The sequence below is a fragment of the Diprion similis genome, chromosome 7 (genome assembly GCF_021155765.1).
Source record: "Diprion similis isolate iyDipSimi1 chromosome 7, iyDipSimi1.1, whole genome shotgun sequence".
Classification (NCBI taxonomy): domain Eukaryota; kingdom Metazoa; phylum Arthropoda; class Insecta; order Hymenoptera; family Diprionidae; genus Diprion; species Diprion similis.
In genome coordinates, this window is record NC_060111.1 from 7,351,161 (window position 1) to 7,375,099 (window position 23,939).

The 23,939-nt window shown below is 34.2% G+C and overlaps 1 protein-coding gene across 6 annotated transcripts in view; it reads right to left on the reverse strand.

Annotated features, from left to right (window-relative positions):
* Positions 1–1,855: 1,855 nt before the first annotated feature.
* Positions 1,856–23,939, reverse strand: part of LOC124408100 (acetylcholine receptor subunit alpha-like) — a 132,694-nt gene continuing 110,610 nt past the window's right edge. For 4 of the 6 annotated variants that reach the window (XM_046884793.1, XM_046884792.1, XM_046884797.1 and 1 more), the window contains 5 exons: positions 22,298–22,434; positions 5,599–5,745; positions 4,644–4,802; positions 2,815–3,070; positions 1,856–2,088 (listed from right to left, as the gene is read on the reverse strand). In XM_046884793.1, the coding sequence (XP_046740749.1) occupies positions 1,897–2,088; positions 2,815–3,070; positions 4,644–4,802; positions 5,599–5,745; positions 22,298–22,434 (891 nt within the window). In that variant the 3' untranslated portion in view covers positions 1,856–1,896. The remainder of the gene's footprint in view (positions 2,089–2,814; positions 3,071–4,643; positions 4,803–5,598; positions 5,746–22,297; positions 22,435–23,939) is intronic. The other 2 variants (XM_046884795.1, XM_046884794.1) reach the window with 1 other exon arrangement.

Here is a 23,939-nt window from a genome sequence, read left to right on the forward strand (position 1 = left end):
AATTTATTGCAAGTGAAAGAAATTTTTTTTATCATTTTCTAGAAATCCATCCTTCAGCCTTGCTGAGTTTTATATTGCAAATTAGTATCAATTGAGTACGGCTTTTTGTTATTTTCTAAAAAACAACAAAGACAAGACGACGTCATTTCCCGCAAATATTACTTGTTTTTCTTTTCTATTGTTTTCAAGTTAAGTAAATATGCCTATTTGCAAATTAGGTATCTACAGTCTTTATATAATCTTCTTTCACTTCCTTTAATTTTTTTTTATTGTTTTTTCTTCTTCTATCGTCCTATAATGTCCGTAGTAACGTTACGTATATCATATATGTATATATATATATATACCATATTTATATTCTGATCTAAATTCTTATCTTATCTCATCTCATTTCATTTTACTCCATTCATTTTCCCACCTTCGATCAGACAGACTTGTAACACAAAACATACCCAAACGCAATTCACATTCTTTGCTTAATTGCAATTAATAATACTAAAAGTAAAATGAAAAAAGAAAATAATAGAATACATAACGAAGAAACAATGTGAATAAAATAAAATGCTTGACTTGAATTCCTTGGTAGGAATAAGAGATTTTTTTCTCTCAATATTTCATTTCAAAGAATGAGTATATAAATAATCAATTTTGAAGACAATATTTTCGCTTTCGTTTTAAATTTTACATACATAGATGAAAGTGTTTTTTTTTTTTTTTTTTTTTTTTCTCGTATTTCGCTTTTATTATTGTTTTCTGTTATCAGTTTTTCTTTTAGCTATAGTACAATACTAGTTTTAATCTTCTTTCATCATGTTTTAAATTGTTACATATATATATATATATATATATATACATAGATACATAGCTGTGTCATTTCCATAATACATTATTATGTAGTACTAACAATTAACTATATAATGGCAGCTTTGTTGCGAAAATTTCAGCACAAACTATTTATATATGTGTATATAAATATATACATTAGACTGTATCAAAAAAATGTACTATTTTTTTTTTAATGGTATACTGAAAATATTGTTCAAGATGACGAAAACGAAATACCATCAACATTTCAGATTTTAATATTGATATTTAGAGGTGCCTCATCGCGATTTTCTACTTTCCATAAGAATAACATGGCAAAAATGGTTCTTGCTCCTTGCGATTTTTATAACTAGATAACGACGCGTCGTACAGAAAATTCATAAATATGTTTTCTGTAGGAAATTGAGCGTTCTGGAAAAAAGGTCTCTTGTCATTTTACGATCAATCTACTCCTTCAAAAGTTATTTGAGATCCTTTGCTGATGTTTGACACGGTCTAATGATAGACAAACGAAAAGTGGGGAAAGAAAGATAAAAAAAAAAAAAAAAAAAAAACATCGCATCTTCATGTTAATCACGAAAATGAAGAGAAATTTGAATAATCGTTAAATAAAATGAAAGAAAAGATAAGAGAAATATATTGAAAAATCCGTGAAGGGTTGTATTTTTTTTTTTTTTTTGGGCCTGTGCAGGGCAACGACGATATTTGAATCCGCCAGGCACGTTCGGGTATTCAAAATTTAGTCGAATGTTTTGATAAAAAAAATTTCGAATTTCCTTTTTTTTTTTTCGTTATCTCGATCCTCGTTTCAATGTCAGTTTTTTTTTTCTTTCTTTTTTTTTTTTATTTATTTATTTTTTTTTTTTTTTTGTAACCAATATTTATATCGAATTAACAGATTCTTCTTCGTTATTTTATTATTTCTTAATTTTTGCGCCATTCGGCGGAGCCCTTTGAACCGTAATTTAGTGTTTATTGGGGAGTTGTTTTTTTTTTTTTTTTTTTTTTTTTTTCTATTTTCGGGTGGTGAAGGGGTTAGTTTTTGGCTACGGTGCAGGGCTCGGGCGTGGACTATTGAGGCGGACATCGAACCACCGTCGTCGTCGCGAATTCGCTGAACTTTTTGTCGATCGGGGCTCGATCGTCGTAAAGTGTTGGTGCCTGAAGGATTATGCCTGCCGTTCCGACGAGGACGGCCAGCGTGAATATCCACAGGAACAACCTGTCCAAAACCATCGCCACGTACTTCCAGTCTTCCTTCACCTGAAAATCAAGTTCGGAACTCTATCTTTATTTTTCTTTTTTTTTTTTCTTAACCTTACTTCCGTTTGGCATGAAAATTCGTCAATTTTCAAAATATTCAAAAATGGTATTTGAAGGTGAGAGAGAGAGAGAGAGAGAGAGAGAGAGAGAAAACTGTTTTTTAGTATCGAAATTCTTATAAAGTACATAACAAAAATTAGACTTTGCCCAAAAAAAAAAAAAAAAAAAAAAACTAATCAAAGACTCGAAAAGTTTTTTTTATTCACAACAGATTACAGCTAATAAGATCGATATCATCAATTTATTGGTAAAAATGTTTAAACGATTAAAATATAAAGTCACGACAAAATTATTTACTAAGTATTCCAGAATAAAGAGAAAATTTGTTAAAATCTGTATTTCGTTAAGAGTTTGAATTTTATATGCATCAGCATGAGATTGATGAGAGAAGAACTCTGACTTTTGAAATTGGCAGCGAATTTCAGACACACTTGGTGTATAAAGAATGTTTAATCCAAAATAATTTTAAATAAAATAAATCCACACGTTTGCGTGTATTTTTATTTAATCGTAATATATGTAAAGTGAGTTGTTATGTATAGACGATTTGGAATTGGAAAGAACTGCGTATGAGTTTACGGTGAAAATTTGAAAGGTGAAATATTTGCAGGGGATTAGAAAAATACTTGAGATTATTAAATAAATAAATAAATAAATAAATCTAACCTTCGTCGAGTCCTCGAGCATTTTCGTGTGCTCGGCGATGAACCGGACGCAGATGCAAGATCTGTGCAATTCCGGTGGACAATTCGAATGCGAAAATACCGGAGGTGTGTGGAGAACCGGGCTTTTCATTTCTTCAATCGCCCCATCACCGGATACTGATAACTCCTCGGTTTCCGGGTGAAGAGGCAACGGCAAAGGCGGCAAAGCTGGTCCGTGGATTTGGCAGCTACCGCCGAATCGGACGCCGTCTGTTAAGCTGGAAGTTTGGGGCGAAATTAAAATTGCGAATTTGAAAAGTCTCGAGAGTGCAGAAATTGCGAATTTTTCGTTTGCGAAAATTAAAGTGAGGAAATCGAACGTGGACGAAACATCGAGTTCCGAAAGGGCAAAAATGAGAAAATAAATTCAAATAGATAAATTGTAAAGTATCTATTTTCATCATTTTTAATTACTAGAAATCCATTTTTCATCTGAAAATAGATAAAGAGTTTATTTGAAAATTATGATTTAATATATATCGTATATATATATATATATATATATATATATATTTTTTTTAATATTTATATAATATTTTATTTAAAAATTTAATTATATATATATATATATATATATATTTTTTTTAATATTTATATAATATTTTATTTAAAAATTTAATTATATATATATATATATATATATATATATATATATATATAATTTAATTTAATATTTAATAAATAAATGATCCAAGATTTCCGATTCTGTGAATTTCTGGTTTGATGAGACTTCACCTGCACTTTGATCTGTTTTTGTTTTTGGATTCTCGATATTTTTACGCTCGGACTGCTGGCGATTTTGATTTTCGATTTTTCTTATTTTCTACACTCACTCGTACAGAAAAATACGCTGCGTTGGTATATTTTAATTTTCGGAATTTTCCTCTGTAAAAACTTTATTTTTCAGATTTTTTTTTTTTTTTTTTCATCGTAACTTGAATTTTCAGAATCTTGAATTCCGGAACTTTGAGCTTGTATGTCAAGACAAGTATGTAGTCTCATCAAAACACCTAGTATTCTGCGATATTTTCAAATTTTTTATAACATTAATACAAGTTTCCAAAAACTTTTCAATATTTTTTTCCACATTCGAACGTCAAATGAAGATACAGAAAAAAATTTCTACCAGCAATTAGTTATTGGAATCTCAACCTCGAATCAGGTATTTCCATTTTCTACTTCAACCAAAAAACGCGTTTTTGAGTATCAGATAATTCAGACGAGTTTTTTTTCACTGTATCTCGAAAATTATCTAGTAATTGTTTATTATCCATTTGTACAGTCATCAATCCTACAATGTTCAGACTTTATTTAGAACAAATGAAATGTACAAAATAAACAGATTAATATTCCGAAATAAACAGAAAACTTCTGACCGCTGTAAATGCACCCTTTTTCTTTTCTTTTTTTTCTTCTATATATATAGATGTATAATTGAAAAAATGAAGTTTACTGTAACGATAATTTTTTTTCACCAAAAATCTATGCATCAAAATGAAATTTCTTTCACTAGTCATTGCGTGAGATTGCAATATCCATCACCAGAAGTGGTACTTTAAAATAATAATAATAATGATAATAACAATAATAATAATAATAATACCGTAACAGTTGTCAAAGGAATTTCATCAAAATAGTGAAAGAGAAACCGAAAAATTACATAAAAAAAAATTATACTTTTCCTCTCTTAAATTGAATTTCAGGAAATTCATTGCAAGATAAGTGAAAAAAAAATTAACAAAAATTAAACAAAAAAACATAATCAAATTTCACGTCAACGAACAGACTTACCTGGACGGCGATAGATCCTCTTTGGATGAAACGCGGCTGTGGAATCTTTTGGAACCGATATGATCATCGGTGTCATCTTGTGCGGTCGGATGGTAAGGATAATAGCAAGGTTTTTCTTTGCCTCGAACGGTCCTCATCAGGACTCTGCCGGAAGAGTATCTGCGGTGAAATATGTTTTTACTACAAGGTATGTACGTTACATAATATATATACATATATATGTATATATATAATACATAATATATCAAGAAAATCCGAGCAAAATCGTGTGTCTGCGTTTTTGATGGATGTGCGGAAAATTTTTGTATACGGAAAAGTCATCATACGTGAAAGGATGTATAGCATAAAAACGGAGGAGAAGAAAACGAGAAAAAAGCCGAATCATAAACAAAGAAAAAAAGGGGGGAAAAAATGAAGAAAAGAAAGAGATAGAGAGGAAGAGGAAGAGGAAGAAGAGAGAAAGAAAAAAAATTGGAAAAAGTCCAGCCTCCGGAGAATCTTTTTCTTATATACAAGCTTCTGAATTCTATTATATTCCCGTGGAACTCCGTCTTCGAATCGATGAATTGTTGCCGTTTCTTTTCGAGCTTACGTGCAAGCCCGCGTGATATTGGAAAGCTTCCAGAAGTAGATAATACATCTCTCGTTATAGAAGAATGTAACTCTGATTTTCAGCTTCGAGCTTTTCTTTATCTATTTATTTATTTTAATCATTTTTTTTTTTTTTTTTTTTTATTTTTTCAACTTTTGGGAACTATGAATTTATCAACGTAAGAAAATTTGGAAGGTAGAATTTTTTTTTTTTATGCGAGACTTGCGAGGTTACTTTCAAATTGTTTTTAATACGCAAGTTGAAAAAAGCTCGGTCGTAATTAATTTTCATAGTTTTCTACCACAGAGTGTTTCGATGCATAGAATTTGTTTAAGTACTCTTAAATAATTCGAACCAGCTTACCGATTCGTCTCGAATTTGTACTGCGGCCTTCGCATGACCAGCAGCCGTGGCAGGATGTGGATGAATACCCGTTTCACCCATGGTGCCATTCTGTGGGTTTGGGGTGACCGGAAGTGGACATTTAGAACAACGACCGTCACGCAAATGCTGAAACAGTGAAGAGAAGCGGTTTCGTTACACGCGGTAAAATCGGCGGAAGTGACGGATATAAACAGGGTAGGACTGGGCAGGACGACGTCCTGTAGGATCGCTTTTGATGCGGCTGAAGGAGCTTTTTTTCAACGGTCTTAATCTCGGAGTCTCGTTTATCCTCAACTGCTTTCGATATCCGCGAGCGCTCGGCCGGAAAAAACAGACCAAACGATCACAGTCCAAGGGAAACAAGGAAGGAAGAAATTGACTGTATATATAACTTTTCAGGAAGCCAAAGAGAGGGAGAGAGAGAGAGAGAGAGAGAGAGGGAGAGATGGATGGTTTTTTTCGCCCGGGGACACAAGTTTTTACAGAAGGTATACCGAAAACAGACGTATATAAACATGAAATGTTTATTATAGGTATAAAATATAATAAAACCAACAATAAATTGAAACTAAGGTTTAAAAGGAGTGAGAAAAGAGATATAAAAATAGATGAAAGTTGGTAATGGAACAAAAATGAGCAATAAATCAAGATAGAATAATAAATAAGAAAAATAAGAAACAGGATTAATGAGTTAATGAATAATAAATGAATGAGTAAATGAGTAAGAATATAAGAAGAATGGATAAATAGATAAGAGAGAGAGAGAACGTATTTTATTATACTAGGATGGACATCCTGAAGTATAAAATGAGCAAGATGCAAGGCAATAGGGTTCAAAAAATAACTTAAAGTAATTTAAACCTAGAAAATTCAAACTTTTTAGTATTTATTTTTTGTTTTTTAAAAAGTATTAAATAAGATCAATTGAAACATAAATTTTGTAAAAATAAATTATTTATTCAAGTCATTGTTACTGATTATTTAATTATTTAAGAATTGAAACAATAGTACTGACAGTTATCTAAATATTCAATAATTAAAGATAGAAAAGTTACTAATTATTTCAATACTCAATAGTCAATGTTAAATATTTTTAATTGATTCGATATTCAGCAATTGATAGCCAATATATTATTAATTTGTGCAATATTTGATAATTCAAATAGAATGTTACTAATTAGAAATATGTTCAATAATCATCAGCCAATAGGTTAATAATTATAGTATATTGTTGTGTATATACATTAGTAATATATTGGTTGATGATTATGAAACATATTTTTAATCAATAACATTTTATTATGAATTATCAAGTATTTCACAAATTAAAACTATATTGACTATAAATTACTGAATATCGAAACAATTAAAATTATTTAATATTGACTATTGGATATTGAAATAATTAGTGACTTTTCTGTCTTTAATTATTCAATATTTAGATAATTAATCGTACTACGGTTTTAATTCTTAAATATTTAAATAAAGTAAATAAATTATGTTTAAAAAATTTATATTCCAATTGATTTTACTTAATACTTGACAAAAAATATACATATGTACTAAAAATTTTAGATTTTTAAAAAGAAAGTATCGGCAATTTGAAGGGTTCGTTTATTACCGTATATTTCATTTTGTTTAAAAATTTATAATTGAGATACTTTGAGATGATATTTTTAAATTCTTAACAATTTTAATTTATTGGAAAATTTTTATACCGTTTTAATGTACGAATCATTCAGTTCGAAATAAGGTAGCTGAAAATACTATGGATTTATAATATTCTCTGTGAAACGGTTTTTATTGATCTATTCCAAAGAAAATATATTTAAAATTGTGGCTTGAAGATAAACGTTTTCAGTCGGTAGCTGACGACGGTGAGATTGAATTACGTAAGCCGAAGAACGAGGGGAAAAAAGTCTCGCTTTTTTACGATCTGGAAAAATTGAAAATCCGGAAGAGCCGTCGAAGATGTTCGTTCCTCCAGGGGAGAATGAAACCCTCGGGAGACACGGGATGCTTCGGAAAATATTGGCACGTTATCTGCCTAATTCCACTCGAATACATCTGACCATCGACGTAAATCGTCGATTAATTCATTGATCGGTAAAAATCGGTTATACACAGTTAGGGGGCCAAAAACAAATCGATTTTTCAAGAATTATTCTTGAAAAGACTTTTTAATTTATTGATAAAAAAATTTGTGTACACATTACGGTAACTTTTAACTATATTTTAACATTTTTCATCGAGTTGTCAATATTTTCCGAATTAACAATAAATTATCTGTGTTTGTAATTAAATACATGAACATTGCGAAAATAAAATTTGAAAAACAAAATCGATTTTTTTCAACATTTTCGATTAATCGAAAAATGTAATAATCGCACAGCACAAGTTTATACTCTTCAGTATTTAAGTATTTTTTATTTGTAAGTTCTTAAAGAGATCTTCGTAGCTGAGGAGTTTATTAATTTGTCAAATACTCGACTGATAAAAAAATATCAATCATTGGCCAACCAAAGGCCTCTTTGAGGTCGAATGCGCGGAGACGAGAACTGATGAAATCTGGGTTTTGGCTGAAGAAATGGCAATCTAAACTGCGCATTAAATTTTGCGACTTTTTTCCGGTCGTATATTTTCAGAAACCGCCGCGGGCACACCTTGGGGTTCACTTTTGTCCATCCCCTGAAACGAGGAGTCAATTTTTGCCCCGAGTGAGCGGATTCGGAGGATCGAAATTGCGCCGGACTCGAAGAGCGCTGATCTTAAAGTCCAATCCTTCGAATTTCCGGCTCACATCCGGCGTCCGGCGAAACTAAAGGTCGTCGTTTGTCGACACGGAATTGAGCCCCCGATATTGTCTTGAAAACACGCCGCCTGTTGTACACAGGCAATCAGGGCCGCGCCATAAAACCGTCTATAAACCTCTGAGAAGTCGATTCAAGGGGTTCGGTAAGCCGTTTTCCGTTTCTTCGGGGCTGAAATTAAACGGCAACATGCGAATTAAAATCCGCAGTAAAGTTACTGCGTTTTCGCAAACTGTATTTTTTTTTTTTTTTTTTTTTTTTTTTTATTTATTGACCGATGTTGAACAGACCGAGTTTCTTGTTTCATTCTTTTACACACGCTATTACAGCACAGATCGGTAAAATCCAAAATTTTTAGGGTTTATTTTTTTTGTTTTTCAAAAAGTATTAAATAAAATCAATTAAATTGTAAATTCTTTTTGAACAAATTATTTATTCTAATCATTGTTACTGATTATTTAAATATTCAAGAATTAGAACAATAGTAATATCAATTATCTAAATGTTGAATAATTAAAGATAGCAAAGTTACTAATTATTTCAATAGTCAATATTGAATATTCAAATAATTAGTAACTTTTCTATCTTTAATTATTCAATATTTAGATAATTGATAGTGCTATTGTTTTAATTTTCAAATATTTTAACAATTTGTGACAATGATTTGAATAAATAATTCATTTTTGAATTATTTGATACTTTAAGAATAAAAAAAAAAAATGCTAAAAATTTTGAATTTTCCCGGTCTCTGAGTAATTTCAACGAGGCTCATAGCTGCAAATTACATTCATATTATATCTCTCTTTAATGACTGCCTTTTAAAATTTCGGAAAAAGTGTTCTATCTACTTCTTACAAATAAAAGGTAGTTTCATTTATTTACTTATATTATTATTATGAAAACGTGCCTTGCCTCCAGAGATATTTCGAAACATATTTAAACTCTGCGTGGTGTCAGGTGTTATAAAAATGAATTTTCTGATAAAATGGACTCGTGTGAAGTCTAAGCTTTAGTGATTTCTCTTTTTTTTCGTTCTTCATTCGTGCGAGAACAACGGAAAAGAGGTGAAAAAAATAACGCGAAAGAGAAAGGTTGGAAGATTAGTATGAGAAAAAAAAAAATATATATATATAATTCCACTTTGCGAATTACGTACAATTACGGTGGAAAATTGTAAAGGAAAATTGAAACTGATGTTTTTTCCTTCTCGTCAGAGGGGGATTGCAATTTGATAAAAAGAAACGAATAGAACACGGTATGAATATAAGAATGAGCCTGCAGAACAATATTCCGCATATTGTTTCGTTGTGCATTTTATACCAGCTGCAGCTGCGACCGGAAATAACCGGTGTGATCGTATATTAAGAAATAAATTTTTCCATCCGTTTTCAATTGCCATCCGAATTTTATTCCTCTATTAAAGGCGTGTTCGCCACACGTATAAAAATACGTTTGTTAAAATTGCTTCCAAGTTTCTTCAATTCAATATTTTTCTTCAAAAACGATCCACACTGGGTTTAGGTTTGAAATTTTTTTTCACATCTGACACAAGATTGTTGAGAATTTTTTTCACGTTTTTAAATTACGTCCAAAGATATGTTGCTTTTGAAAAACCGTAAGTGAATTGATATTTGATGGAAAAAAAATCGCCAAGCTTTTCAGAGTCGGGAACAACGATATAAAAAAATCGTGGATCAAATCCGGTCGATTTTACGTGGAATGCCCGGTATTTAATTCATGCACAATGTAAAAACTAATGGTTGAAAACAGCGAGTTTGAAATAAGCTCCGAGCTTCCCGAAGTTACTCTCTTTTACAATTGGTGCAGGAAAAAGCTGCTGATAATCGCTAATCAGCAGGATCAGTTCGCTGCATCGATCCTTCAAAACATTCTGCTGTCATGCGTATTCGCCTAACTAAGTTTAGCCGTTGATTGCGAAGGCTTGCGAAACTTGCTGACCCTGATTTCCTCGGCCTGATAGAATTTGTTCGGTAATTAGTTCGGCTCTTAGAGATGCGATCGTTTTGCTGCTTGTTTTGTAGCTTTATTGAAATTTTTTTCCCGGCAAAAATTTATCTCCATTATCTCGGATAAATTCTCCAAGTTAATTAGAGTTTTATCTAATTGAAATTAAATAAAAAAATCTTTTACCGTAATCAAGCTGAAAAATGTATGGAAAAAGTTGAACGTTTATGTGAAAATAATTAATAGCGGAGAAGCATGTATTTTTTTTGTAGGATAAATATTATAAATTATAACACTTGATAAATCACATCATGATCGCTGGTTTTAAAACTATATGTATAGAGGAAAAAAATTTTTAAATCAGTAATAAAATCAGAGAAAGAACGATTCGAAAAACGTTCTTCAAATCTAACAATAAGTCTTGGGTGAAAATGATTTTTTTTTTTTTTTTTTTTTTTTTAAACGAGAACGCATTTTCCTTGTTTTACAAAATTCGATTTGATTCTTGTTAGGATGGGTTTAAAAATTGATAGTTTAAAGACGAGTAATTAAGAGACTAATAGCTATTCATGTGGCATGCCCGTAAACCGCCTGTTTTTTTTTTTTTGGCAAAGATAAAGATTTCAGGACGAGCTGAAGGCGAGCCGGAAGCGAGTACTGGAATTATCCGAGCCAAAAAACTGTTTACGGTCATGCCACATACAATATTTTTTACGGTATGGGTATTGAAAAGCAAAACGAGGAGTGAGGTTATGTCGCGATCCATTCAACGAAGCTACTTTATTCGGCAGTTTGGGATGCCCACTTCGAACTGCGCATCAAAACTGCGGAATAAAGACTTTATTCCGTAACTTTGTTCGCTACCGTATAAAGCGTCGTTTTACGGAACGAAAACTGCCACAAAAATTGGTCTTTTCAATGCCTATGCCGTGAAAAAAAAAAAATTCTGGAATAATTTCACGGATTGTAATAACGCAGGATGGATCCTTGATGAAATAAAAAAATCTCACGGATCACCGCGTGCAAATTTGTTATAGAAAACCCCATGAGATATGCATAATTGTATATTTTATGCCTTCCTTCATCATCGGTCGCTGCTGGTTAAGGTGCGTCAAAGTTAAGCCAATAAAATGCGTCGTGTAAAGTCTGATCCTTGAATAAAGGCATAATACGAAACACGCATCCGGAAACGCGTCAGTACGGCGCAATTAAACGGAAGAGAAATTTCCTCTCCCTGGACCAATTACATACCCTCTTCCGCTCTCTCTCTCTCTCTCTCTCTCTCTCTCTCTCTCTCTGCGAGGCGAGAGAAGGAAGCTGGGAAAAAGGGGATGAGGGTCGCATAATGACTGGGAAAACGGGCTGCACTTGGGCGAAAATGTATAAGCGGCGTAAGGGGAGTAGAATTCCCGACGATTCTAATCTCGGAGTAATGCTTCACCCCCTATATGTACATACGTTATGACATATACATGGGGTATCCCATGGCTATACCCAACCTGGTGAAAAACTTATAACATTGTATAAACAAAGGATGAAAAATAATGTTTCAAGTTTTGAATAGAAGATAAAAGTGATGGGATTTATTAATTTCAAGAAATTCAAAAACTAACATATATATATAATGAATCGTTACCTTAAGATGGAAACTGAATAAAAAAATTTCGAATAGACTGTAGTATTTTTGAGAATCGAGATTAAAAGAAAATGTCAAAACGTTGCTAAAAAATTTTTTTTTCCGATACTACTTTGCACTGGATTTTCAAAATGTAAAAAATAAAAACACACAATTTTAAGGAAAAACGATAAACAAAACAATATATTCAATTAACATATTTTTGAGTAAAGTTGCAAGTATTTGATAAAAAAAAAAAAATGAAAAAAAAAAGAAAATTCGAGTCTCGTGAACGGTTATGCAAAAAAAAAAAAAAAACCATTAATATTTTCAAACGTCCTGGAAACGTTCACGGAATACCCTATATACGTATATTCGAGGATGGCTCCGAGTTCCACGCCGCGTTCTCGACAGTACCTGAAACGGCGGCAGGTGTTTCGACCCCATGAATTCCAATTATGTCCGATAAACATTTCAGAATTTGGTGGAAAATTTTTCAGTATGTAACAGTCCGTTGTTACGCTCGCCATTTCATTCCTGCGTTTAATCCGAACGATCATCGATTTGATTAACTATATGTATTACTGTTCTTCTCATGCATCCTAATGAAAAATCTAATATATAGATGATGGTTTTCCGATTCGAAACAATCCTTGCGGATAATTATGTTACATTAGTGATACGAACTCTGTTTAGTTTGACGATGAGTCGATACTTATAACAGTCAATATGTATTCAATTTTGGACATAATGAGACATTTATTACCTCTGAGAATGTATTTTTATTCCCCGGTAAATTCAAAAAAAAAAAAAAAAAAAAAGCTAGAGACGAAGATAAATAAGGAGAAAGAAGAGTCATTTTTCCTTTATAATCAAATTCCACGGTTAACGGAAATTATTTCCCATTAGGAAAAATATTCAGTGATTAATGGTATAATTGTTTCGTCGAGATCAATTTTCCACAATAATTTCATTTGTTCAAAATTTCAATGAACATTCTTCATTCGTTTAAATGCATGAGCAGAAAAAAAAAAAAAAAAAAAAAAAAAAAAAAATACAATAATGAATAAATTACTTTATTTTATAGTATAATACTGTATAATTAATAAAATTTAACATCTTTCATCAAACACACCTATTTGTTTTTTCCATAGTTACGTAATACAAAACTTAGATAAAACATTATCCTTAGTAAAGAATGAAAAAAAAAAACAAACAATTTCCTACACCCGGTTCAAAAATTCTCTGGTACTTTGGGATTTTTTCTTAAATTTTTCCCTGACGTCAAAGAACAGTTGATAAAAAAAACGTTTGCAGACAGACAGACAGACAGATACGTGCAGCAAAAATTGGTCAGTCTCGATCAGCGACAAGTCTGTCAGAGATCGCAGTTACACGCGGTGACAGATGATGATGCCTGGAGATGGAGGTCGGGGATCGATGTGCAGTGCGTGACAGAAAGTGAAGAGATCATAACGATGTACCGAGTGGTAAAAGTCGACGGTACGCGAAGCCGAGGGGTGGTTATTGATCAGTATATCCCTACGCGGGACTAGCCATAGGGTTAAAGCCTCGGCGGCAGGGGTTGGACAAATGGATTGGAGAACGGTATCGGAAGCTCCATAAGGGAACCTGACGTTGCAGCGTTGGTTGTGCTTCTATCTCTGGGGCTGCGCATGCTGTGGACGATTAATTAACTGCAGATTGCATACTGGGTAGGTATGCGGTGTATCGGTTCAACCCCTGCGTCGTACTGACTCGAGGGTATGTATTAGTATACGGTATGCCATCGAGGATCCCCTAACACGTCCCGAACACTGCACACTGCACACTGCACGCCGAACTCAGGAGAGCCATTCTCCGATCGATCGATCACACCAAGTGCGCGTACACCTAGTTGCAGTGATTCTGAGACGGCTGATTTCTTCCATCAGTTCGTCATGTTGGCAGTGCAAGTTCGACTGCAGCGCCACCACTCGGACGTCCGCGAAACAGGCGAGACGTACTCAATCTTTGCGAGTGTATTGGTGTAACGTAACTCATGACTGTCGGATCTAAACGAAAAATAGAAAATTTTATGATCGTGGGTTTAAACCTGAGAGGACCGGGGTTTGAGGAATTTTTAAAAATCTTTTTTTTTTCGATAGAAAAGTGATCTAAAGCGCAGAACATTGAGCCAAATTAAAGTCAAACAGTTAAACAGGCTCTCTTAAGAAAAATGTGAACCAAAGATTTTTTTTTTTGTTTTTTTTTTCAGCACTCAAGTCGGAATTAAAAAATTTTTAAACCCAAAATTAATACAGAATCAAATCGTAAGCGTCAAATAAGGATCAATTTACTTGCAAATGGTCGGTTTCACCAGTTCGATAATGCGCCACTCTAGTTAGTAAAGATAATTTTGGGTTTAAAATTTTGAAAATTCCTAATTAAGTGTTAAAAAAATAGAATAAAAATTCAGCACACGTTTTCGTTAACGGGGGCTGTTTTGTGTCATTCACTAAATTTTTGAGAATTTATTCATATTTTAAAAAATAGGTATTCACAATCGACTTAAAATATTTATTATAAAAAATAAACGGCTGGATAAACAAAATTTGAAAAAAATTCAGGAAAAATTCAGTTTTTACCGAGTAATATGTTATATAAAAAAAAAAAAAAAAAACATGAAATGATTTTGAGATGGTTGGGGTTTAACACTGATGAACACGAGTTGACGTCCCATATAAAGTGAAGGTGCTTTTTTTTTTTAACTTTTGCGTCACGATTAATGGTAGATCAATCAATTTCGATGCACTTATCCTTGAGAGAGAAGTGAAAACAAGATTTAAAAAACATTTCACGTTTTTCTACCTGCAGCTTGTTTGAGTTTGAAATTTTAATCATTAGCGTAAGTAAACAATATCATTCAGAAAGAAGCATCCGGGATAAATTGAAAGTTTTCACCGAGTTTTCCCGTACTTTTATGTTTTGCTTATTTTTCTTTAGCCTCCTTGTTTTCATTCTTCTTTTCCTTCCGCAGTTTTCCTCTCCCACGGGAACCGTGCAAACGGGTTTGGACTTTGCTCTCCCTGCAGCATCGGAAGGGCGATGGGTGGCAGGTTACGAGAAGGGACGGGCTTACTCCTGCCGGGGACATAAATTTCCCGAACTTTGGAAACGAATGGTTACCTAACAGCCAACGGCCTTCGCCCGCACAGTTCCCTCGACTGGGATTAAATTTCCCCCATGGTACTTGGGAATCTGGAGTTAACTAAAATACTGTTTAACGTACAGATGCCGTAGAGATTTTCAGACCGAAGCTCAAATTTTTAAAACCTAGATTCACCCCAATTTTTATCGTCGTTACTTTTTCCAAGTCTTCATGGAAATGTAAATATATTCATAAGGTCCAGTGATTTTGGAAATAATCAATTCAAAAACGGCATTTGATACACATTAAAGATTCATTAAAGTTGTCTGATTCTATTCACAATCACGTCTTACTTTAATCGAGAAGACGAATTTTCACGAATTTTTCATATTATAATCGACGTTACTATCCATTTATTATCATTCTTGAAAAATCTTTTACTTTCCATCATTAGTCAGCAATCTTAATTTCTTCTCATTTCTGCTTGTACTATTTCCACTCGCTGCAGGGCTGTTGTAATATGCGCGAGCAAGAAGTTATACAGAAAAAGTAAAAACAGAGGAAAAAGGAAGAGGAGAAGAAAACACGAGAGGGGAGCAAGAAGGTTTAAGGGGCACATCCATCTTGACCGTTAGCAACTGGCACAATTTTTCATCATTTGCAGGACGAAAGAAGTGAGGCGACACTTGACCAAAGTAAGAAACAACGTAGGATGAGTGAAAGATAATAACTGAAACGTAATGAAGTAAAAGCCACGAATTCGCACAGACGAACAAAAGAGAAAAAAACAAAAAAATTTCCTGCTCATCGTTAATAATATCTGAAGAAAAAAAAAAAAAAAAAAATCACTTTTTAACTTGTTATAATACATAAGATTAAATCAACTTGCACGATGAATAAACAATAGCTATTCTTTCCAACGTTTTTTCACCCTGATAAAAAATAACAAAATTTCAAAAAGCAAAGGAAAACAAACAAAAAAAAAAAAAAGAAACAGTAACAACGATCAATCACCCCCCCCCCCCCCCCCATTTCACGGATTACATTTTGCATCAACACTTGTTTTTTTTTTCGACGATGAAAAACAAAAACGACGGCGATGATTGGGTGTAAAATTATCCCCCTCTGTAATAATAAATTGAACTGTCATGGCGTAGTGTAATTATTTCAGATATATAATATCAGATTGTCTACGGAAAATCTTTGAACAGTTTTCCTTCGTTTTGGTATTCAACCTGCGGAAGGCTGTGACACGCGAATGACGTGCATAAAGGCTCGCAATATTTTAGTTATACTATATTGTACCTACATTGGAATAATGCGTCCATTAATATTAATCACCCGACGTCACAGTGCTTTCAAAGAACTCCCCCCCCCCCCCCCCCCCCCCCCCCCCCCAAGGCTTCTGTATACATTGATACTGCACTTTCTGCATACGTGTATACCTGCATACACACTCACTTCTGTATATCAAAGCACACCACGGGGGTGCTTTAGTGAAAGATGCATGCATGCGCACAGCGTGACGCGAGTCAATGAACTTTCCACTCTGCAGCTTGCAAGTTGGAAAGCGCGAGAAACTCCAAGCATGCCGAGACTTTCGGAATTAATGTGTGCATCGGAATGCAGTCGCGATCCGAACTTGCGCTTTGCAACTTCCGTTTGTTGATGTTTTTTTTTTTTTATTTTTTTTTTTCCACATAAATAATTTACCCCCCGTAATATGAATTTTGCTGTCAGGTGAAAAAAAAAGAAGAACGATACTCGAAAATTATGATCAACTTCGTAGCCGTTGACTCGAGGCATTCACGATTTTTCAAAAGATATTTCTTAAGAAGAAAAGTTCGGTTTGTGTGATGAGTTTTTTGTTTTTGTTAAGTTTTCTTTCTTTTTCTCTCTCCAAAACAGTGTTCTGTGGTTTTTTTGGAATCGATGAATACGAATCTGAATGCGGATTTCGAAAATTCAAGATCGCGGATCCAATACGGTGGATGACAATTTTAAATTTCATTAAATCCGGACAAAAACTCGATGCAGGGGTTTTTGGAAACGCTGATTGGATTCGCCGGACGGTATTTTTTAAATCTGAATTCAGATTCGGTATGAGCTACCCCAATAACTTGTGGACTGAGTTTTTTTGCCGCATTGGATCGAATTTGAAATTTTCATCGTCCATATTGGATTCGTGATCGTGAATTTTTGATATCCGATTTCAGATTCGTTATCGTAATAACATAAACACTTTTCTCGATATCTCTGCACCTTGTCGTGAGATGAAATGTCAAAGATTGTTTAAAAATTATCTACCTCGTGTGGTTGAGAGATAATAAAATAATAATTTCTAATAAAGGCTAAGTTTCTCGGGTAAACGATAAACAGAAATAAAAATTCATTCCAACAACGTACGTGTCGTGTCGTAATTCGTGTTTTTTTCATTCGTCAAAGTGAGACGTGCAAACAGACGAAACTCCCACACCTATATTGCGATTTCCTTGAAATAGGGATGAATTTGGAAAGCAGATGATTTGAGTGCTTTTCCCGGCTGCAGCTGAACGCGGCGCAGTGCAGTTTCTGAATATTTCAAAACCCCGAGCTCGATCTTGAGCCGGTAAAGGTGCAGGGCGAGAAGCGAAGTTGAGTTACAAATTAGAGCCAATCAAACGTCAATTAAGCTCTGAACTATCGGTCAGATGTATATTTCAGAAATTGATGCCTTGGTGAGAAACTGAGCTGCGGTGCTTAATTAGCGTGAGACGTCGGTTAGACGTGTGGAAAAAACGTTGACAGTATCATTTTGGCAAAGTAGGAAGTCGCAATATCCATGCTTACTAGGGTGGTCCTTGTTTAGGGTGTTGACGAATTTTTACCGCCCGACGACCCTCCAAATCAACTTAAAATAATTAGAAAACAATTACAAAATTTTTTCAGATTTTCACCTCAACTCTAAGACAGTTCGCTTTGTGGTTGAAGTTTCTTATGGAAATAACATGGGAAAAATTTTTTTTATCAGTATATATTTTATTGTGAGAGTATTAATGTTTAAAAAAATTTTGTAACCGTGAGGTTTTAGTCGGAATTAGTGCTACTGTCTGGGAAAAAATTCACATAATCATGTCACGCAATCTCGATGAATTGCGCACCCTCGAAATTTGACTTTTTTTTTTTTTACATCTAGAGGAAGTGCAATTCGTCTAGATTTGCTGGTATCGTAATGTAAATTTTTTTTACAGATAGTACCATTAATGTCCACTGAAACCTCGCAGTTACAGATTTTTTTCAATATTATTACTCTGACAAAAAAAGTATCTGTAACTTAACATATCGCAAATTCGAAACGGATATAAGAATAAATTTTCTGTTTAAGATAGGATTATTTTTTCAAATCTTAGCGTGGAAATTGAATCTGAAAGTAATAGTAAAAGAACCTTGAAGATTTGCGTAGATTTCGGAAGTAGGAAAAAAATACAAAAAAATACATCAACCATTTAGAAACTAACTTTCAGTATAAATAAAAGTTTCGTTTCTTTTCGATTCAATATCAAGTTTTAATACCTTTAAAAGTTATTTAAGGTTAAAAATTCGACATGTCAAATTTCAAGATTTTTTCATTTCAACAATGGAATAATGATTAAAAAATGAAAACAAATATAATATTTCTTGAAATTCATGTTATCTTCTTTACTGGAAAATCGAAACTTTTCCGAAATTTCAGATTACTCAACGATAAATAAGTTTTCAACGTAAGCTATTGTGCAAAATTTATATTCTTATCAACTTTCGAACCAGTAGATTTACGAAAAAATTGCAAAAGATCTTTTTTGTAGATCGTTCAATTTTCTACAAAAATATCTATTCCTCTTTACGATATGCCAATCCGTTGTTGTAAAAAAGAAAATTTCTCTGTCTTATTTATACGGGAAATGGAAAATCGCAAATAGGCACGTCTTAATATTAATATCAAGAGCTCAAACTTTCACAGATTTTTTTTTTCTGTCATCTGGAATGAGATTTTCACGGTGACTAATGAAAAAAATATAGTAATTTTTTTTTCCACCCCAATATATACGTATATAACTAAAATGGAAATGATTCTTTAACCGAATGAATAGGAACAAAGCATGACTCACTCAAGCATAATTGAAAGGAATTTCTCCGCTAATTAAAAAGATTGCAGCAGGCGACTTTCCGCAAGAAAAAACCGAGATTTCTCCACTTGCGCATTGCGGATTTGCGGCTAAGCCTTTGCAATACACGAGCACATCGAGCCGAGGCGCTCTTGACACGGTTTATTTAATGTTTGCGCGATGTACACAGACCGTTTATTTTTTTCTATGTTTCCTTTTTTCTCTCATTGCAGAAAACGGACCGCGTTTGTAACTTTAACTTTAATTTCCAGACGCTTGTTAACCGCGCGAGCGTCGAAACGGCGAGGAAAATTTTTTAGGAAAATTAAATTTACACTAAGATTAAAAAATATGTGATAATCACAGTAAATGATTCTTGAATAAAGAAGAAGATGACATGAATTGAATAAATATTCAACGTCAAAGCGAAAACAAAATTTCTTCAATATAATTCTGTCGGAGAGTAATTCAATTTTATTATAAATCGATATATATATATATATAATTAAACTTAATTTGCTGGGTTGATACATAATAATTATTATCGAGTGTACAAACGATCATTAAATTTTTGAAAAATTCAAATGCGTTTAGTGTTATAAACTCGGTGTATAGGAAAAAAAAAACAAATTGAAAATCAGGCGAATTCCTAATAATTATATCTTTTTCTACGAATCCAATTTTGCAAATCTGATCTTGAAATTATTTCACAGTAAGATTGTAATTCCGCATCACGTGGTTTCGTCGCATCGTATTTTCTACAATTCTCGCTCCTGCAGGTATCTACACAAAGAAGATAAATTTATGCACCTATTCATAACTGCGTGTACAGTTAGTTTCGGGCTGAGTACCGGAAACGCGGTTCTGGTGCGCGGGTTACGAGTGTTTCGCTTCCGCAAACTCTTGTTAAACCGGATGTGGTTTCGTATAAGGATCTACAGTATCTTAGAAACACATTTATGGAAAATTTTACAGGTTTCATTTGATTTGATTTAATTTAAAACATGGAATTTGCAAAGTGCAGAAAGGATACTCGAGGGAAATCACTGGCGGTAAACTAAAGATAAAAAAGAAGCTGGAATAAATTTTTATTTCACCTATAAAGAGACAGGAAAATAGAAGGAGAAAAAGAAGAGACAAAATTATTGTGAAATCCGCTGACTACTCACGGTTTTCTCATCTCTGAATTCTACCTACGTTCGCTTGTATTTTCTCGTACGTAATAACAATCACAATAATAGTAATAATAATCGTTAGACGGAAGTGAATCTCCAACTCTAAACGGTCGTTGAAACGTAACTCGCGACGAAATTCATGCCGAGTTTTATACCTGATTCTGTGTATAATCTTATAATAAGAAAATTTTCAGTCCGTTTAACAAGTAAAATGTGAAATGTTTTTTCTTTGATTGTGTTTTTTTATTTTTTTATTTTTTTCATTCAATTATTTCAGATTTAGTAATATATCGTTGTAATAATTTTTTTTCCCAAATTGATCCGATTCGCATAGAATGAAACGGCATGGAAGCTTGATTTTTCGACAAGTAGAATCGCAAGGTGAGGCTTTGGTTTAATTTATTCGCGACAATACTGAGCCGAAACGCCTGGAATCACGAGTATAATAATAGACAGAGAGAGAGAATAACCCCGAGTGCTTATAATTATAATCTTACCTTTGAACAACTCCGACGTAGTCCGCATAATAAGCCCAACTCAAACATTAACCCGTGGCGAGGAAGTTTGTATCGTTGTAACCATGCCCGTTGATACTATACGAGAAGTTATTAATAATAGGGTATATTACCACGTATGCATGTTGTTTGCAAAACCGTGTCAACGAGACGTCGGTAATTAGTTTCCATGCGAGTGTTGCATACTCTCGTAAAGTGGTTTTTAAAAAGCGTATAATAACGGAGTAGGAGAAGGTGAAAGGGAAAAAGAGAGAGAGAGATAAGGATATTCGACGGGGTAGAAGAAAGACTCGAGATACGCTGGATCTGAAACTTTGTAATTCATTTCGACTGCCAAGTTTTTCTTGACAAAGAAAACAACGCTCCTTTTTTTTAAGGGCGACGAGGGTGGCTCGCCGCTAATGGCCAGAGAGAGAGAGAGAGAGAGAGAGATAGAGACGAGAATGAGACCGTTTCCGGGATTCAGACCTTTTGAAACTCTCGTACGTACAAAGGCAATTCTGAAAAATTTTCATACAGCTGTAGGTATCACGTATTTGCAAAGTTCTTCGAAGCTTTCAGTAATCGCACGTGATTCTCATCCCCAGTCGGAAACCGAGCTATATACTGAACTTCCGGATCTCATCTCGTAGCCGATTGAGAGATTCTTCGGTCAGAAACAGAGATCCTTCTATCCTTCGATAAGGCTCTTCAAATTCCCCGATTAATCCGTGCATGCCTAGAATTTTTTTAACCTTCAAAGATACAAAGTTGTGTGCTTTTCTTGACGGACTTTGATTGTTTGTAGAATTTTTACTTTCTCTTTGAAAAAAAAAAAATGAATCACACAAAGTTCCGGATTTTTATAGAGCCTTTTGATTGATTTGATTGCTCGCTTTTCGTGAGATTATTTCTACTGGTTTTTCGATTTTCAAAATCGAAAAGCGCCAACTATCGACTTTCCCTCCAGTGGACCCCGAGATTAGTTTCCCGGTTTTCCGGTCCAGAGTATTCGACTGAGTCAGACAGGCGTAACGACGAGTCCCTAGATCGATAGAGAGCCGAGGATGGGCTGCATGGAGGCAGCCTTGGTGTACCGCGAGGATATTTTCTGGAAACAAAAGGTTATTGTTCCGATCTGGGTTATCGTGTAAACGGACCTGCATGCCATTCGCGCATGTCGTACTTTCCGCTTTATCGCACGATCTTGGTATCGCGTTGCCCGTTGATCTAAGCTTACGGAGGAAGGAGCTTGCAGCGAGGCTGGACGCCGATCCCGAGGGATTGGTACTCGTGCATTTCGTCCTTACCCCACGATGCCAACGATGGTTACTTTTGCACTTTTGCTCGCGAATTCTCACTCACCTTATAGACACGAGGATCATCGCGAATATCAGATACTTTCCAAGGAGTGGTACGACCAACGAAGTTGGCGGTATTATCTCCACGACTAGCAGGAAGAAGACGTGAAGACTGATCAGGATCGAGATCGATAAAGTCACCTGAAACAGAATGGTACCAGAGATAAAAGAGTTATACCTCGATCCAAAACAGAAAAAAAGCTCCACCGTTTTTTTAACCCCGATTTTCAAAAAGCCTCGAGGTGAGCCCTTTCGACCGACGTCAAAGTAATGCAATAATGGTTAGAAAAGCAATGGTTAAATTGCAAACAGGCAGTAAACCGAAGGGTTGATTTATCCCGGATCGATAATTCGTACTGTAACACTGAGCCCATCATTCAAATTTTTCGCACGATTTCCTCCGGATGTGAGGCGCTGGTTTCTCCAGCGAATAATTCACAGCCTTATGCTTTCTTCTCTCTTCCTTTCTTCCGCGTTGTGACAGACGTGCTTTCGTTGCATCGGGACGTTTTCTTGGGGTGAGTTCAGACATGCTGGCTTGACAAAAAGCCACGGTAATCAGGGGGGCGATTTCAATGTGGGATATATGCAGCCCCGGGGAAGGAAACGTGAAGAGAGGCTTCCTTCAAGGATTCAGACTGTCGTTTCATCCCTCGCCTATGAAAGGACCAACGTGAATATATGCCCAATAATACCCGAAATAAATTCAGCCCAACAAAATATATTCACCGATCCTCGCACCTCGGTGAAAAAAATCCTCGACAATTTTTTCTTTTTTTTTTTTTCTATTTTTATAAGTATCGCAGTCATCGCATCACAATTAAATGAATTAGTTTTTGTGTTAATTTCTTAATTTTTGACGTCACGTTGACATGAAATCCCACTTCTGTCACCAAATATTGAGGCGACTAATTACTCGTTAAAGAAATCACGTGATCATCGGAATTGTAGTGTTTTAGATTTTTTAAAGAGGGATGAGACAGGAGAGGAAATAAATAAAATTAATTAAATGATAGGATATCTACATAAGAGTTCGTTGCTTGTTGGTAAACGCGATGCTGAGTGTCTCTTTATTTGCTCATGGTGGAATTGATGGTTTAATTGAACAGCAAATTAAAGGTACAATTAAAGGTGAACTTGAAGGCCCACTTGCCTGATAAATAAAGAATACAAACAAAAATTAAATAAGAATGAACAGAATGAACAGAACAACCAAGAACAAAAATAAAATGCTCGAATGGCGATGTGAAAGATACGAAAATATTTTCAGAGACTTAAAAGAGGAGTGAAAAATCGTTCGAGTTTGCTTTTCCGAAGGAAAAAATTAACTCCCTCTAATTGAAATGATATTTTTTTTACAGTTTTTTTTTTTTCGAGTTATCGGGCAGCATTCTTGTTAGAATTGGAAAATTTGTGGCGGGTATAACACAATTCTCGGGGGGCTAGATTTTAATTGAAAACGCGAGGGTTTGCTGCCTGCCGCATAGGTACAATAGATACAACCTGGGGATCTATCAATTACTTTCAATATCGTGTGTGAGTACAGGTGCAGCACAAAACCGGGGATGAGCCGCAGAATATGGTTAATCAAGCGTTTTAAGCCATTTCACATGTTACATGATACAGTTGATGGGGGTAAAAATGTT